Source organism: Trachinotus anak, unplaced genomic scaffold (genome assembly GCF_046630095.1).
Source record: "Trachinotus anak isolate AG129_WGS33_773 ecotype Australia unplaced genomic scaffold, CSIRO_AGI_Tana_v1 ptg000028l, whole genome shotgun sequence".
Lineage (NCBI taxonomy): Eukaryota > Metazoa > Chordata > Actinopteri > Carangiformes > Carangidae > Trachinotus > Trachinotus anak.
The window spans coordinates 10,044,902-10,062,361 of NW_027273879.1; the positions used below are offsets into that span (position 1 = coordinate 10,044,902).

General features: G+C 39.9%; 1 protein-coding gene across 6 annotated transcripts; it reads right to left on the reverse strand.

Moving 5' to 3' along the window:
- Positions 1-282: 282 nt before the first annotated feature.
- Positions 283-16,879, reverse strand: glis3 (GLIS family zinc finger 3). 6 transcript variants are annotated; one of them, XR_011686348.1, is made up of 11 exons: positions 16,744-16,879; positions 15,772-16,252; positions 14,977-15,151; positions 13,749-14,892; positions 8,593-8,754; positions 8,352-8,462; positions 6,030-6,171; positions 5,797-5,869; positions 2,498-2,630; positions 1,790-1,963; positions 283-1,615 (listed from the first exon to the last, which is right to left on the reverse strand). XR_011686348.1 is itself a non-coding variant. In XM_071466606.1 (11 exons), the coding sequence occupies exons 2-11, from the start codon at positions 16,142-16,144 to the stop codon at positions 1,482-1,484; spliced, it is 2,646 nt and encodes an 881-aa protein (XP_071322707.1). In that variant the 5' UTR covers positions 16,145-16,252; positions 16,744-16,879; the 3' UTR covers positions 283-1,481. The 6 variants fall into 6 exon arrangements, 5 of the variants coding, with proteins under 5 accessions (XP_071322707.1, XP_071322705.1, XP_071322706.1 ...); XM_071466606.1 differs by having other exon boundaries at positions 2,498-2,655; XM_071466604.1 differs by having other exon boundaries at positions 2,498-2,655; positions 14,977-15,154.
- Positions 16,880-17,460: the final 581 nt, after the last annotated feature.

A 17,460-nucleotide genomic window follows, 5' to 3' on the forward strand; every position in this document is an offset into this window, starting at 1 on the left:
ACGGACGCTTGTTTAAGTATCAGCTGAAAACATTTTTAGAAATCCACTATCCAATTAATGTCTCTTACTTTTCATTTTTGTGTGGTATTGTCTTAGCTCTCAATGTGTAAAGGCAAGTGCAAGGCTTTATCAATTGCAGGGTGCTTTGGGGTATTGAAATTGTAACCTTGACGATGCTCTGTGTGGTAAGCTTTGAAAATTTAAATTTTTCAATTGAGCTAATCCGAAAGAGAGTTTGGTGCATTTTCACATTACTGAGAGACACAAGATAAACAAATGACAAACAAGGATACAACTGTTTTACTTCTCATATATATTCAAAAGTTAAGGCACAATAGCAGCATTTTTGCATAATTTAGCCCATTTACTACAAAACATACTTGACATTGCTGCTGCTGATTTTTCAAAGCATGATTCTGAGTTCTGAATAGTATTAAAATAGTATTTTATCCTAATGGTCATTTCATAACATTAAATATTTTAAGAGACTCATGATGTGCATTATGTGTTATGTTATTTTTAGTAATAATAATGCAGATGCAAGTACATATTGGAAAGAAGAATCTGCACTGCAAAAACCCAAAAATAAACCAAAAAAAAAAACAAAAACAACACACAAACAAACATACAAACAAAAAAAAAACAAAAAAAAATTAAATAATAATCGCAAAAACAAAAGCAGCTATAATACCTGTGATAGTTTCCCTTTTCTTGAGCAAGTTTTGCTATCTACATAAGTTCATTCTCAAACCATATGGAAATAACTGAATACATGAAAGCAGGAAAATAGGTTTAAAAATGTACAGCACTATGCTGCTTTTAGAAAGGATCATCTGTGATATGAAGTGTAAGTAGTTAACAATAAATAAACTACAACATGCAAAATCACTGGTATGGTCATTGACAGAAATCCACCTCATGATCTAGGCACAGGAGCACTCGGCACAGTACTATATATCAAACAACAGGTTATATCTATGTCTTGCCTTACTTTGAAATGGTAAGGCTGCCTTGTTACTATAGTTACAAAGCCATGGTTCTAAGAAAAACCTTAATAAGTGATCCCTTGCATACTTTGATTGCAATGTTGAATATTGTGCAAAATGCCTCCAGAAAATACTTGAAGCACTTATTACATGTCATACACAAGCTGTATAAAAACAGGGGAAGTAAACATTAAAAGCCCATAGGCTCAGTCATTATGATACATTGATTATGGAGGCAGAGTGTGAAGTCAGATAGTACATTTACAGAGATTTAGTCGAAGATAGAGAGAAAGAGAGAGAGGAATAACTTGAATTTCGAATGTAAGAGTCAATTCCTTCAGCATTATCTGACGCAGGGAACAGCATCTTAGATTGCTGCATTATCAAATATTCATTTGTTTCTCTAAATGAAGTTGCTGTTCATTTGACTTCAATGAAACAGTGACACAAAATAGTGCAAAGGAACAAAAAAACAAAACCCACAAATGAGTAATCTTATCCTTCAGTATAGATGCTGGAGACCTGGTTTGTGCTTGTACAGTGGTCCACCACAGTGAAGAAATCTCCTCCATGCAATTCTTGATTAGGAGCCACATCGTGTGCTTGTCTGTGGACATTAAACCCAGCACCTGCACGCATGCCACACACACACACACACACACACACACACACACACACACACACACACACACACACACACACACACACACACAGACACACACACAGATGGGATGAATTGTTAAATCCAGTGGCAATAAAATGCTCATCCTTGAGCTATTTTGTGTAGACTGTATTTTCATTACCTGTAATGCAGGAAAGAGCTGCTTGTGAGGTGGTCACCCCATTGGGATTATTGACTGCTTGAGCGAGGCTGTCACCAAAGACATCAACTTGCATCAGATGACTTGAACTGGTCTGTGCTGTGATCCCACCATATTGTGGAGGAGAATATAGCATCTTCATCGACCCTGAGAGCTCTACGAATGAAATGATTACATTTTATCCTTATTGTCTTTTTCAATTAAAGTCTATAAAGTTACTCCTTAAATTACACACTGTTAAAGTAGCATCATACATCATAAATGCAACAAATTGTGCATTTCAGTCTTTTCCAATCCTGTCTTTATCTCAGCAGTTAAAACTGAACTGTGTGTTTCTGAACAACTTGTCAACATCACTGTGGCTGTCAAGTCTGGGGGGAGGTGAAGGGGTGATATCTATTTAAAGGTACATAGAATGGAGCTGCCTGATTCTGTCTAACTAGAAAATCACCAGCCACCTGCTACACATCATAAAGATACAGTATACTGCACGATTAATGTGCATGTGAGAAAATCTGTTCAAACAGATTGTCAAACCGCCCACACGTTTGCTAATAAGCTCAGATGTGAAACTTGCACTATAAACCATTTTCAGATGAACCTCCTCCCCCCAGCGCAAATGTATTTACATCTACGGAGCGAGTATTTTGACAAAGCTTGAAAATACACTGATAATAAACATCTGAGTACCTGGATTGTGATCTGCTAGATCAGGAGGCTCGCTGGGCTGCTTCAGATCTCGGTTGTTCTGCAGGGATGTCCCATTGGGAGGATGCGGGAGGCAGATGGAAGAGCAAGGCCGACACTGGTCCCCAGGGAAGAGCTGGTGAGGGGAAGGATCAACAAACCTGAAATATTTCAGACTGAATTAAATACTATGCTTGTGGAAATCAGAACAATAAGAACAACAAGAACAACATATACTTTCATTATTAAAAAACAACATGTATTATTTGTGTTCTATGGAGCATACACAAACATCCTAAAATTACTTCAAAAACAACAGCCTTGCCTTGTAGTGTCATGATTTAGTTTTATGGTACTTTTGAGGCTGGGTTACATTAACCTGTAAGGTTTACCTAATATTTTAAATAAAAGATTTGAATCAGTATGTTATGTGTGCTGCAAGCTTCAAGAGGCAGTACTTGTGCAGGGCTACCATACAGAAATGTAATACATTCTACAGGTGTTGCTTTTATTGCATCCATACTCTCTGAATGTGATTCAATGTATAATATTTTCCATGGAAAATGAATAAGACACAATATTATACAGTTTGTATACAGCTGTATGTAATGACATCACCATTAAATGCAATCCCTTTAAACCACTTCTTGTAGGTGTCAAAGACTACAGAGATCAAAAACATCTAAGATCACAAACTGAATCATCCTTTAACTACAAATTTATTGTTACACTTCAGCAGTTTTGACAGCCGTATTTGTCCAGTTCCACATTAGCTACAGTTTCACACAAAGACACAATGACCAGTTAGGCTGCAAATAAATCATCAATCACAACCACAAGACTGATTCTCTGTGTTTGAAAACTGAACTGTTCAAGACTTTCATAGCATTTTCCAACACAGTAGAGCAAGTCTGCCTGCAATGTTTTCCTTCATCACTCTTTTATATAGATAATGGATCAATACTGCCCCCCTTGTATTTATTGTAATAGCTAAGTACTCTGAACATATTACGTATCTGAACACAGTTTTTTCGCAGTCTTATTATATTTTAAACCACTAAACCCTTTGTCACTCATTGCTACAAAATAATTAAAAAAAAAAAAAAGATTAAAAATAAGAAGGACACTACTTTCGGAATCATGTCACTCATTGTGAGATACAGAGGATTAAACTAGTAAATGTAAATATTGTTCAGTGGCCATGGCAGCTGACACCCCTGCTGTTAGGTTTGGCCAAGTAACACATTTGCATGTCTACTTGCCAATAACAGGAATATTAAAGCAGCCAAAGTTTGCTGTCAATATACTGAAGGACTGAATGGGAACCCAAAGGAATCCCAGAAAAGTGTACAGAAAATGGCAACAAGGATTTCACAATTGATTTAACATCTAAAAAAGTAATTACACCGTCTCTCTTCTCCCACTGGACCTTAAATGGTATTTTTTAGATTTTATGATTCACTTATTGAATTCCTTTGCCACTCTTGTCGGTGGCTATAGCATCCATTTATACCAGCGGTCAAGACCAATGAGGCAAGGCGAGGTCTGCTTTCACAGCCCAATTGTCTACCCAGAATCCTGCAGTGAATGCTTTGGCCTACCGCTGATATGAGAACAATCACAGCCAGTGAGGAGCCATGAGCATCTGGCTGCTCAGAATGACAGAAATCCTTTATCACATGCTTTGAAGTATATAGATGAAGGGATGTTTTCCTATGGGCTGACCAGGGAAATGTGTTGCTGGCCATCCCCAACCTCTAACATTTCATCCAAGCCATAGCCCCCTCCCCCGTCCCCAACACACACACCACAAAAAACAAAAATCCAACCCTTTGGACTTATTTGTTTAAATCAGGGTACAAAATAGAGATTCTTTTTAAACTGATTATTCTAATTATGAGCTTGTAGCTTTGAAACCATGACAACCAATGTTTAAGTTGATCGTTTCACTTCATCTAAAAGAGAGGAAAAAAAGATGTGTGAGGCATTTGAATCAGTCATGGTTAAAGTCCTAACTGTGCACAGTAAAATGAAATGAAAAAAAAGTAAAACTGCTCCAACTGTTAGCTCTAATGTAGATGGACATGTTCCCTTTGGAACCACTTATGGATCTAAAAAAAATTATAATCTACTCTATAATCTATTTTGTGTATCTGTAATTTGAAGAATAGAGACAGAGTTTAAATGATTTATGTTGTGGATTATATGTGGATTATATGGACAGGTAACAAAGGTTTGATTGTGATGGAGAGCGCTGTCTAACGTGTCAGTCCAACATTTCTCATAGGTGTTTAATAGCATCGAGATCTGGTGAGTGCATGTGATTAACATCATGTTCATACTCATCAAACCATTCAGTCACCCCTCGTTGTCCTATGGATGGGGGCTTTTGTCATCCTGGAAAAGACCGCTCCTATCACAGAAATGTTTCATCACAGGATAAAGGTGAGTCACTCACTGAGTCACTCAGAACAACTTTGTATTGATTTCCAGTGACCCTTCCCTCTGTGGGGACAAATGGACCCAAACCATGTTGACGAAATGCCCCCCACAGCATAACAGAGCCACAGTTTCCCCTCACTGTAGGGGTCAAGCATTCAGGCCTGTACCGTTCTCTTGGTGCACGCCACACATGCACCCACCCACTTGTGGCGAATAAAGTGAAAGAAGACTCATCTGTCCATATCACTTTTCTCTGTAGACCAGTGCCTGTGACCACTGAACTCTCAAATATCTTTTATCTTATCTTCGTAATGAGGGGTTTAAGCACTGCAACCCAGCTATAAGATCCCTCTCTGTGTAACTGTCGATGGACTGTTCTTGATGACGTCCTGCAATAAGATTCTCAGTCTCTTCTGTTTTTCTTTACATTTCACACTAATGTATGAGCATCACCGTCATCAAATGTGCCCTGTAGACCACAATTTCCAACCTTATTTACAGATGTCTTTCCCATGGATCTAAATGCAGCTGCCTCTTCACTCACTGAGTTACAGTCTTAGTAACTCAAGCTTATACAATCCATGCCCCAACATGGAACCCTCTTTCAAAGTCACTTAGATCTTTTCCTCTTGTCATCTTGATACAAAATCAACTGGGCCTGCTCATGCATGCCACAGAGTATGACTGGATGTTACTATCCTATTTGCAACATGCAGTGCACCTGTGTGGAAGCATCTCCATAGATTATGTTTCTCCACTCATTTATTGAGGTTTCTCATTTAATATGTCACATGTCTGTATATATTATATTGTATATAAACCTGTCAGACTTAACAAAATAACACAAAAACCCTCAGTACCTGTAATTGTCTTGTAAGGAGCACAACAGAGCCAGGTGAGGATTGCTGGAGGAGTCTTGTCCCTGTGGAGAAGCTGAGGAACAGGGATGACAGACACTTCAGGGCTATCCACCACAGCCTGAATCTAATGGATAAACCTATTATGTGTACATGGTTGCAGTGGGATACTGTGTGTTTACTTATCTAGTTTTTATATGAAACATGTTAATGCAAAAGCCAGACCATAGACATACCAGAGTATGACTCATAGGATGCACCAGAGGATGGGTTCAAGTTGTTGTCTCTCCTTGCCAGAGGAGAAAGGCTTGGCTGTAGATGGTGAATGGTTAAACAGTCTGTCAACGTGTCCTGGGTCACATCAGCAGTAGATTTCATCTAGAGAAATATCATATGGAACATAAACATAAACAGTGGTGGACAGCATCAAAAGTTGCAAGATTCTGGCAGTGTTCTTTCAAACATTGCAATATAATATTAACATTAGTAATAACACAATAATATTAATTCTATTAATCACTTGTAATGGATATAATAATGTATATAAATATAATGCTTATAGTGCACTGTATATTTTGGTGATGTAGATGATTTTTGAATCAAATGTCTGAGTTATTATGCTCCCTCTTACAGGGAAGGTCACCTTTATCACTTCTTGTTTTAAGATGTTAAAAAAAACTTTAAAAAAACCCCAAAAAAACATTATTAGATCTGTGTGAATGAATCTAGAGACCAGCATGAGGCATCCCCTATCACTTATTCTTTGCCTCTGGTTTAAAGCCTGGTTACAGACAAGAAACAGCTATAGCATGCTTATGCAGGGTTGTTGTATAGTATATACTCTAGCGGTAGCCCTGCTAATAAACAAATATAACACGCACTCCATCTTGAGTCGCAAGAAACATTTGTTATTTGTGTTTTTGATGAAAGAAGTTGTACATGTGGGAGACTTTGTAAAATATCACTTTTTTTAGTACCTACCCACCTTCTTTGTCTGTATCTATGGTGACATACCTCTCAGTAAGAGCAAAAGAGCATGAATCTCACACACATATGCAAAAATGTTAACCGCAGCACAGCAGTGCTGTTAGGTGAAAATGTGTAGCTCTGAGTGGAAAATAAAGGAAGTGAAAGCAGGACAAAGACATGACAAACATAACATGATGATGTTTATTTTTGTGTGACCTAGCTCCGACCCAGTATTTTCATGCCAGCTTGGTGTGTATTTTCATTTGACTGCATGCACATCCAGATTTAAGTTTATGACAATTGAAGTGAATTAGATTGTAAATATATACATTCATGTATATGCTGAGTACCGACAGTATAAAAGACAAAGAAATAAAAACATTTTATAATTCAGGATATATGTATTTATGACTGAAAATACCTAATAAACCTAGTGGGCCTTAGTTTTGTGGTGATGACCAACACAAGCAGTGCTGCGGCAGTTTGGTAATTTTCTGAACTTAAAATTGGCTTTGGGCACCTGAGTGATTTATTGCTGCCAAGCGTAGAGCACATGGGAGGAGAGGCGCAAACTGGTGGGAAGTTCATTCAAATGAGGTAGTGCAAAGTGAGTTATTATTTTGGTGAAAAAATGTTGCTTAGACTTGGTGGTGAGAGAAGACATCTCAGAACCTCGTCTGTATCAGCAGGAGCAAACTAAATACATAGAGCGAATCTGCAGCAATTACGGGATAACGCTGAAAATGTAAATAAAACATTTTATCATATCACTCTCCAGTCAGAAGAGGCATTTCAGTTGGCATTAAAAAAAATGAATGTTTATTGTGATTAAAGCAGGATGGTGGGTAAATCAGTCTGTATTTATCATTAAATTAGTATGAGTGATTCTTACAGTCCTGTGTTATACACAGCTGCTTTATACTGTCTGTGAAAATTATTATCATTAAATCCCTACTGCCGGCAATCAACTGTCTTTACCACATTTAAATCACGTGTAAATGACACAAGGCTGCTACAAAGTAACCCCATACGATACTACGCACGTTAGACTGGTCTGATATAATTGTATTGTGCTGTTTAAGTGGTAGGCGATGGATTATAGCAGCTCATCACTCCTGTGTGTCACAGCCTTCTTTCCAACTTCTTTTTAGCAAAAGTGGCATTTCACGTTTTTTTCTTTTTGTCACATTTCATGGAATGATGTGACCACTGTGAGGTGAGATACAGTAGAAATAAAACCAATGTGGTCATGTAAAGTTCTTCTGATTCTGATTCTGATTATTTCTATCATCATTGTTAAGTTAAATGAAAAACTCCATCATCTGCCTCTGGTTGCAAATTTGAGTTGCTGTGTGTTCAGTTCAGGACTTCTGCTTTGCATAGGGCTACATGTCCTTTACAATTCAGTTTAGTTCATTGGACAAAAAAAATCAGCTGAAAGTTTACATATTCACAGAGTTGTGCACTTGGTGTAAGGTTTTTAAGGTTTTTAAAATACATTCTCAAGAATCAAAATATTAGTTCTCAAACATGAAACACTGTAAAAACTGTGAAATGTGTTACAGCATGGGCTGTAGGCTAGTGCGTACCTTCTTCCGTGACTGTCGCTCTTTAGTAGAGTGGGATTTCACGTGTTTCCTCAAGGAGCTGGGGTCAGTGTAACGCTTTGCACAGCCAGGCACCTGACACGCATATGGCTTCTGTTCAACCACAGATATACGGAAACTTGTAGCAGACCATATAGATTCAAAGACACGCACAAACAAACACACACACACAAGCTTTAAAATGCCATAATTTCATGTGTGTCTGTGCTGGGCTGCCACTCACTGTGTCCAGGTGTGTACGCTGGTGTTTAGCTCTGTCACTTGAGTTGCTGAAGGCCTTGTGGCATCCTGGATGCTGACACAGATAGGGTTTCTCCCCCGTGTGGCTACGCAGGTGGATCTTCAGGTTTTCTAGTCGAGAGAATGCTTTCTTGCAGCCCTCGAACTGTGACCACATATAAACACAGTCAAAGTAGTTCAAGCACTCTATTGCCTTCAGATTGCCACATAGTAGTAGGCTACATGCATTTAAAACAAAGCCTATGTGTTCTTGGCTATTGGCTCTCTCCAGTGCAATATTCAGTATATGCCCTGCGAGCATCTCTAACCTGATGTTGCATGCACGCTTGGAGCTATGAGCTTGTTAGCTGGAATCACCGCAGACAAAAGGCTGCTGACCTCAGTGTGTGGGAGGGAGTGGAAGAGGAAATATAGAAAACCTCTGAATAGAAAAATTACTGTCATTTAGTCACAACTGACACTCAAGAATGCCCCAAATGCACACTGCTAGTTTCATGGTTGACAGGCAAGCAGCTGTAGAGCTGAGAGGGTCAGGTGCATCTTTGTTTAATGGTAAGTTTATGTTATCTATTCACAACTGGATCTTATGACTATTATTAGCAGTGGGCAGACTGTATTGTACTGCTTGTCTGTATGTGTTAATTATACAGTCACCCCGCTCTTATTCCTGCTTGAAAATGAATTATTCTAAGAATTTTGAGAAGTTAGTTTAAATGACGAAATGATACTGAACCAAACTTGCAGAGACACGGTTTCAAACATACATTTAAAATTTTTGTATCATGTTTTCAGTAATACATCTCTTATTATTGTGAGTGTCACCAGCAGGGGTCAGTGTTCATACACACCTCCATGTATTGTCATTTTGTGTTTTCAGTCCTTTACTTGACTTACTCTCCGTCTTCCTGCTCACAGGGGGTTTGGAATGTCTTTACTAAACCTTATGATGAAAACACACAGACCATGTCCAATTTAGTTATTTTTTTTTCCTCCATGACTGAATTCCGCACATACTGATACTTCTAGGTCATGACTCCTAAAGCCAAATTAAAATGTTTTTTTCGTCTTTCCATTAATAATTCACTCATAACATTCCTCTGCATCCCACACAAATGCGTGCCATTCTCTGTCATCACAACATAGCTATCTGTTTCCTGTCAACATCTATTCTTAAAAACGAAAAAGAAGCCCACCCTGTTACTGAAATCGAACTAGAAAAAGATCTTTCACATCACTTCTTTTTTTTTTTTTTTTTTTTTTTTTGCTAAACTACATTTGCACCAAAGCCCTTTTTACAAGTCAGTGTTATGGCAACCATTTTTTGAATGTTAAATGGATGGTGCTTGTATTCTGAATTTTTTTTATTACATATGCAAAAGTTCCAGGTTGAGCTGCACTGACAATGAAGAATTCTTAACAATTTGTCAAAGCAAATGGACTAAACTGGAAACTGAACAAAAGTGCAGAGTAGCACAAAATGAGAAATGCTTCTCCTTCACCTCTTCACCTTTTCCCACGCAATGAGAGTAAATCTTCTCTTGTGCGCTCTTTCTGATTCTGTTTTATTGCACTAAATGCTCTTTCATAAGATGATGCATTAGAGAAGGAGCCCAATCCTAAATATAGTTTAAACAGAAGAATAAACAACAAACCCCTCGGCTAGAGTACCACATGAAAAACAACGCAGACAGAGATAAATAGTCTCTCTGAACCAAAGTGGACAGACAAGTGAGAACCAGCATAAAGCTCAAATACTGCCAGGACTTCAGGCCTAGCCAGGGGTAGGTAACTGTGTAACTCTCTCTCTCTTTCTGTCTCATGTAGCTCTCATAAAGCAAGCAGGGCTTTTTAGTGTGTCGCAAGGGACGTCTGGGCTGAAAAGAAAGCAGCATGGCTCCTCAGTGTAGATCAGTGTTACAGCCAGCTTCTGACAGGTCCTGGCAGGTACTCATGCCTTGGCTGAACAATGACAGCTGCAGTCTGTGCCAGCAGCGTCTGTCCAGTGCCCAGTCTTACTCTGAGGTCAATTCAGTCTGGACTCCACTCTTTTCTGTTTCACCAGTGATATTTCTACCCTCTTTGCTCTTTTTGTTTCACCTGTTTCCTTATACGGTGTATTTTTAGCTTTTCTGTCCCTGTTCCTATTGATTTGTAAATTCCCAGGGGTGGATGAGAAGTGATAGTTTTGCAACATCTTAGAGCTACTACTACAGTGTTGGATGAAATGCTTCAGTGTTACGACACAACAAAATAACATTTATCTCCAATCCAGGATTCAATATTACTTATCATCAGTCCGTTTAAATTGCAAATAATTGCAATGGAACAGAATGATATGTTAACAAAAGCAGAATAATGACATGGTCTGTAATGTGAAAATGAATTCCAAGTATTGAAGCATCATTTCCAGGTGCCAAAACCAAGTTAGGTCATTCCAAACAATTGTAAGGATGAGACTTAAAATGTTGTCAAACCTGAAATCTCATCAGGCCTGCATTCAGCGACATTGGCAAGAGTTGAATTACAGGCTACTCATATAGGGAAATTTAGGAAGGAACTAACTGCTCACAACTAGCACATTTTCGGCAACTGCTAATAACTGATGCTCACTAGTGCTAATTATTATTTTTTTACTTATATAATTTGAATTTCGTAAAACCATAAATAAAAGCGCAATTTACTCAGTCAGTGCGACTTAAATCAATTGTCAGTATTAGAGTGGCATGCAAACCTGGCAGCCACAATGTACAAGCTAATAACCAAACCACAAGCCATATCTCCACCAACAATTACCACAATGGTAGTAGCACAGAAAGATGTTAAAATCTGTCCAAAAAAAATCATAATGAAAATGCCGACTCACGACATCTGTGGAAATCTTTTTTGTTTGGGGTTTAAGTTCAAACAATGCTTTTACAACCCCATATGTTAAAATCACACTGACAGGCACAAACAGACTGGCAAGTCAAGGATATGTTAACAAACTGTTCAATCATCAGTAAACAGATAGTGAAATGACAGGTACAAGTCTGGGCATGCCCTATATGTTCACTATGTAACAAGAGCTACCTCATTGTTCCGTTGCTGGCTCATTTATCATGCATCAGTTTTTTTCAACAGCCAATAATTTCCAAAGGAAAACTGCCCTCTAAATCTTGGATAGTTGTGCAGTCTGAAAAGTGGTCTCAGCTTTCTCTAAATATTAAAGTGCTTTTAGTTAAGAGCTCTGTGAGATTCAGAGTTTGCACATACATAACTTTTCAACCTTTCAGTAGAAGTAATCAAATGGACAAATTAATGCTCTAAAGAAAATGTTGATGTAAAGACAGAAAAAAGCATTATTCTCAGACTCAGGAACAGTAATTCTAATGTGCTGACTCTTCTTTCTTTACTTAGAATCAGCCTGTACCACAGTATTGATGAACTTTGTATCAATTCTGTTTTTGGCAATGGTTTGTGACCATGAATACTTTCTTCATTGTCGAATGATTACATGGAAAACAGACCCATCCAACTATTGTAGCCCCATGGCAACAGAGCAGGCCTCAACTAATAGGTGAGTATTTTGGTACAAAAGGTCGACTGCCGGTATGCATGGCGTTAATAATTGACTTTTTGAAAGCAGTGACATGAAGCATGTTTGGCAAGTGGTTTGTCAATTACTCATCTAAGTCTCAAGAATTTTCCCAGTGGGACTATAAGGGAGTAAAGAGTTGTGTACAATCCACGTACATTATTTTTAGCCATGCTAGGGACATGGTTCTTGAGATGGCAATGTCAATCTGCCTGTCTGTCATTTGGTTGGTCGGCCAACCACTTTGGTCCAAACTGAAATATTTCAAACTATTGAGTGGATTTCCATCAAATTTTGCACAGACAATATTGGTTCCTGACAATGTATCCTAATGACTTTGTTGATCCTTGGATGTTTCCTCTAGCACTGCTGCAAGGTTGATACTTTTGGCTTTACTGGAATATCTCAACAACAATACCATGGATTCCTATAGCCATGTTGCCCAAACAATGAAACCTAGAGGCTTTGGTGATAGCCTGACTTTTTTCCAGCACCACCTGAAGGTCAAAGTTTTCACTTATCCTGTGAAATACCTCACCATCTACTAGGTGCATGGGCCATACTGCCCAGATGATGTATGTCAAATGTTACCAAGCTAATACTCTAAACTACAATGATGAACATGGTAAACATTAAACCTGCTAAACATAAGAATGTTAGCATTGTCACTGTGAGCATGGTAGCATGCTAACATAAGCATTTAGCTCAAAGCACTGCACAAATACAGTGTCAGAGATCCACTAGCATGGTTGTAAACCTTTATTTTTACATTTTAGACTAAGATGGGAATCTCTATATTGTGAAGTCTTCTGCATCACATCCAAAAATAATGACCAAACGAAAGACTCATCATTAAGTTGCGACACGTCTGAAAGAACTAGATCATCCATCTAGGAGAAACAAAGCCAACAGTTCATTGATAATAAGGCCTGGGGCTAAATGCCAACTCTTTGGCCACAGACGCAGACCTGTAGAGAACCAGACTATGGGGCATCACCTTCCCAGAACGACAGCCAAGTTCTTCAGACGGTGCCCTGGCAAACCCCTTGCTCCTAACAGGCCCAGCAGCTACTAGAGAGCCATGGTGCCATGCCAGATCTAAAGTGCTAAGCTTCCTTTGTGCTGATTTAATAACTACATAATTGAGTTAACTCCCATGTCAATTATCACAGAGCTCCGCTAATTACCCCATGGCTAAAGTTAAGAGGAGAGAGGGGCCATATTTCTGATCTAAACCTTGGCCATAAACACAAAGCACATGAAGGCATTTACCCTTAAAAGGTCTTTTTTTCTGTAGCCTTCAAATAGATACTGTGGCTTTGAATAGAACACTAAGAACTGAGCTCAGAGAGCCCCTGACATTCTTCATGCTCCTGCTTTGACTGTATTTACTCTGACAAATGAGTAAAAATATATTCATCTAGTTGAAAGGAAGCTGTGCTATCTATGTATTGTACGGAGGTGAGACAGCATATGAAATCTTTTTTCTACGATGCATAGAAATAAATGATTAAGTATTAATCATTCGGATGAAAAGAGACACAGTTGTGTTCTGCATAGTGTACCGTGCACTTGTTGGGTTTCTCTCCCGAATGGACCCTCATATGGATAAGAAGCTTGTATCGGGCATTGAAGGGCTTGAAGTTGCGTGGGCATCCCACCCAGTAGCATGTGAAATCCTCAGCCTTCCGCTGGTCCACATGTAGCTTCTCTATGTGCCTTACCAGCTCCTCCTTTTGGTCATAGACTGCACTGCAGTCCAACCACCTGCAGCAGTGGGCACCATAGTCCTCCAGCTCTCCCTCTTCTTCCTCTAGCATTGGGACCTGGGGTAAAAAGCTCACCCCATGCTTTGGAAGAACCATGGGAGCCTGTGTGAGAGGGTCCTGAGAGGAGAGCTTTATTTTACAGTGACGCCTGGAGAGGTGAAAGTGCTGGTGGGAGTGGTAGGGTGGTGGAGGCCCCTGTGGAGCAGCAGCTTCACCGACTGTAGTTAACAGAGGTGGCTCTAACTGTAAAGGTGGCAGCAGATTATCGGTGGTTTGGCTGCAGCTCTCTGAATTCCTCTCCAGCACCCCTCCTTCCTCTGGGAGGCACTGCTGCTCCACCACCATGTTAGCCATCTGGCTCTCCAGACCCCCTCCCTCTTCAAGCATCTGCATACGGCCACACTCTGTCTGTGGGGCCATAGCCTTCAAAGAGCCCGCTATGCTGTAGGGATGGACCTGCGGGATACAGCGGCCTCTCACACCCAGGAAGTGACCATAACCCTCAGACTGGACAGGCGAGAATGTGGCGTGGGAGGCTGGAGAGCTGCGGGAACCGTTGATATAAGCCACAAGTGAGGTAGGCGAGGTGCGTATGATAGAGTTGAAATCAGTGCCCATGACATCTGACAAAGGCGACATGGACAGAGCTCTCTTCTTAGCACGTGATGGTCGTGGGCTTCCAGCATCACCTGCAAAGAGGTACGAAGGCAGGGAGGCAGAGGTGCTCGTGCCACCTGATATGGTCGTGCCGGACATGGCTGTGCCCGGTGAAATGCTGAGCTGCTCGCCTCCCTCGCTGGCCTGGGTGGAGCACTGAGGTAGTCCCAGTGGAGGAAGCACACGGTAGCCATATGGCCAGTCATGTCTTCCACTAAACACTGACTGTGTTTCAAACAGACTGAGGGTAGTGGATGCCAGGGATTCTCTGGACAGTAAGGATCTGAAACACATTGTTGTAAACCACTTTAGTAACACTAAAGGTTTAGTGAGCTCATCATCACATACTGTTATTGATATTGCCCACCTGGCGTCAGTGTGGGGAATCGTTACACTGTGTGAATGTGATGGAGGATGAGGCACTGCAGGTCCTGCAGTGTATGGTTGGCCTGTGACAAAACTTATGGGACTACTGGTCACTGTCAGGTTAGCAGCAGCTGGCTGACCAAATACTTCCATGGTGGGCCCAGACGCAGGGCAACCTGCTGGACACAAAGCCAAAATTCAATAAACAGAAAATCCACATCAAAGATACCTTCTTTAAGTATGTAGTTTACAACAGAGTAACAGAGTGTTATCAGAACTATCTGGAAACGACATTAAACTCAAATTAAAATAAATACATTGCATTTGTCTGCTTTACTAAAGGTTTGATTGTGGAATTCGCCTCACTAATCTGAGCAGGCCAGAGACACTTTCTGCTCTGTTAATCACTAATGAGCTTTCCACCTCCTTCCACTTTTCCTCAGAAGAATTTTTAAGGACAAGCTTTATGCTTGGTTAATTATCAATAAATAAGAGAACAAGAAGTCTAGCAAGACAGTGAGTTGTGAAGAGCACACTGGGAATGAGTGAGGTATGGAGAAGAGCGTAGTAAATCAGTTGAAATTTGGTGAGGAGTAGAAGTCTGTCAACAACATCACTCAGTCAGGCTCGTCATTTTCTGCGATGTGATAAAATGTAGAAAGTGTGTGTGTCGAGCTGGGAGTTACATACTGAATACTGCAGTATTCAAATACTGTTCCGGAGAGTGAAGCTGCATTTTTCCCACACACTCTGTGCTGATAAGATATTTTTAACCTTTGATGACTTTTGTTTTTACCCGTGAAGCTGTTGTTAGAGGAGCTGAGTCCTGTCTGAGCAGTGGTTGTCACCGTTGTGGTTGGAGGATGATGAGTGGGCACTTGCTGTTGTTGGGGTGCAGTCGGCGCGTTTAGATGTTTCCCAGTGGTCAACACCTGCCTGCGGAGGCTCAGGGTTGGCAGAACAACATGGCTTCCGCTCTGTTTCCCGGAGGATAGGGAGTGAATGGCTCCTTTTTTCATTTTCTCCAACCCTGAGGTGGGACTCAGATTGGACCGTTGGGGAGGGGACATGGGAATCCTGATGGACTTGGACTGGTGTCCTCTGATCATGCTCAGTGATGGGGACACATTACATGGAGACACCAGGAGCTGACAACCTTTTCCACTCATGGCTGAAACAGATGACTGATAAGTTCTGTGCTCATGAGAAAGTCGATGCAAGTAGTTCCAATTCACAAAATTCAGTTTACTCAGGAACTGGTAGTACACAGCTCATGCCTGGGAGATGATTCAAACACAAGAAAACAAAAACATATACGGTCCACAAATAAAGAACAGATCAATTAAAACAGCAAAAGTCAAACCTTTGGAGAACCACTGAACCACAAACAACTTAACTGTGCATTGTATCCTAACAAGATTATTTCAGGCTTACAAATATATAAAGAAATAAATATTGGCATACATAAAGACTACAAATACCTGGCAGTATATCTTATTAAAATATTATTATGATAATTGAGTTGACATGTTATGTAATAAGCAACATAAAAATACATGAAGGCAACTTTTTAAATAAATTTGGACTATGAAATATGTTTCACCTCTTGTGAATGCAGCTGGTGTTAATCTCATGTTTGGGATTTAATTCAAAAAGTTTCTACAGGAGTACTATCAAACAGTCAAAAAAAATATGACCTTTGCAGTCTTTTTTTTTTTTTTTTTTTTTTTTTTTCCTCACTGCTGTTGTCGACGGCACGTTTACTTACCTATTGTTGTTGTCGCTAACACTCTCCCCAAAGTGACATGTCAGGCAGAGCGGCCGCTTCAGTCCGCCGAGCTGTAAATGTAATTTGGATAACACCAGGAGATCAAGTGCCGCGCTTCTCTCCGGGTTTGTGACGGGTGTTCACCGAGCAGAGGAGTCAAGCCTCAGAGGAATCTCTCAGTTTGAACCGCGGCGTCCCCCTCACTGCTCTGTTTCCAGGAACTTCTTTTCTTCCCCTGATGTGATTACCCTTTTGCCCTTGACACGGCTGTATGTGGACGACGTCATTTCAAACTGAGTGGACCTCAACAGCAAAGAATTACAGATTTTTTTAATTTTTTTTTTGTTGGTTACAGGTTTGTGAGTTACAGGTTAGTTAGTTACAGGTTTGTTAGTTACAGGTTTGTTAGTTACAGGTTAGTTAGTTAGTTACAGGTTTGTTAGTTACAGGTTTGTTAGTTACAGGTTTGTTGGTTACAGGTTTGTTAGTTACAGGTTAGTTAGTTAATTACAGTTTTGTTAGTTACAGGTTTGTGAGTTACAGGTTTGTTAGTTACAGTTTTGTTAGTTACAGGTTTGTTAGTTACAGGTTTGTTAGTTACAGGTTTGTGAGTTACAGGTTAGTTAGTTACAGGTTTGTTAGTTACAGGTTTGTGAGTTACAGGTTAGTTAGTTAGTTACAGGTTTGTTAGTTACAGGTTTGTTAGTTACAGGTTTG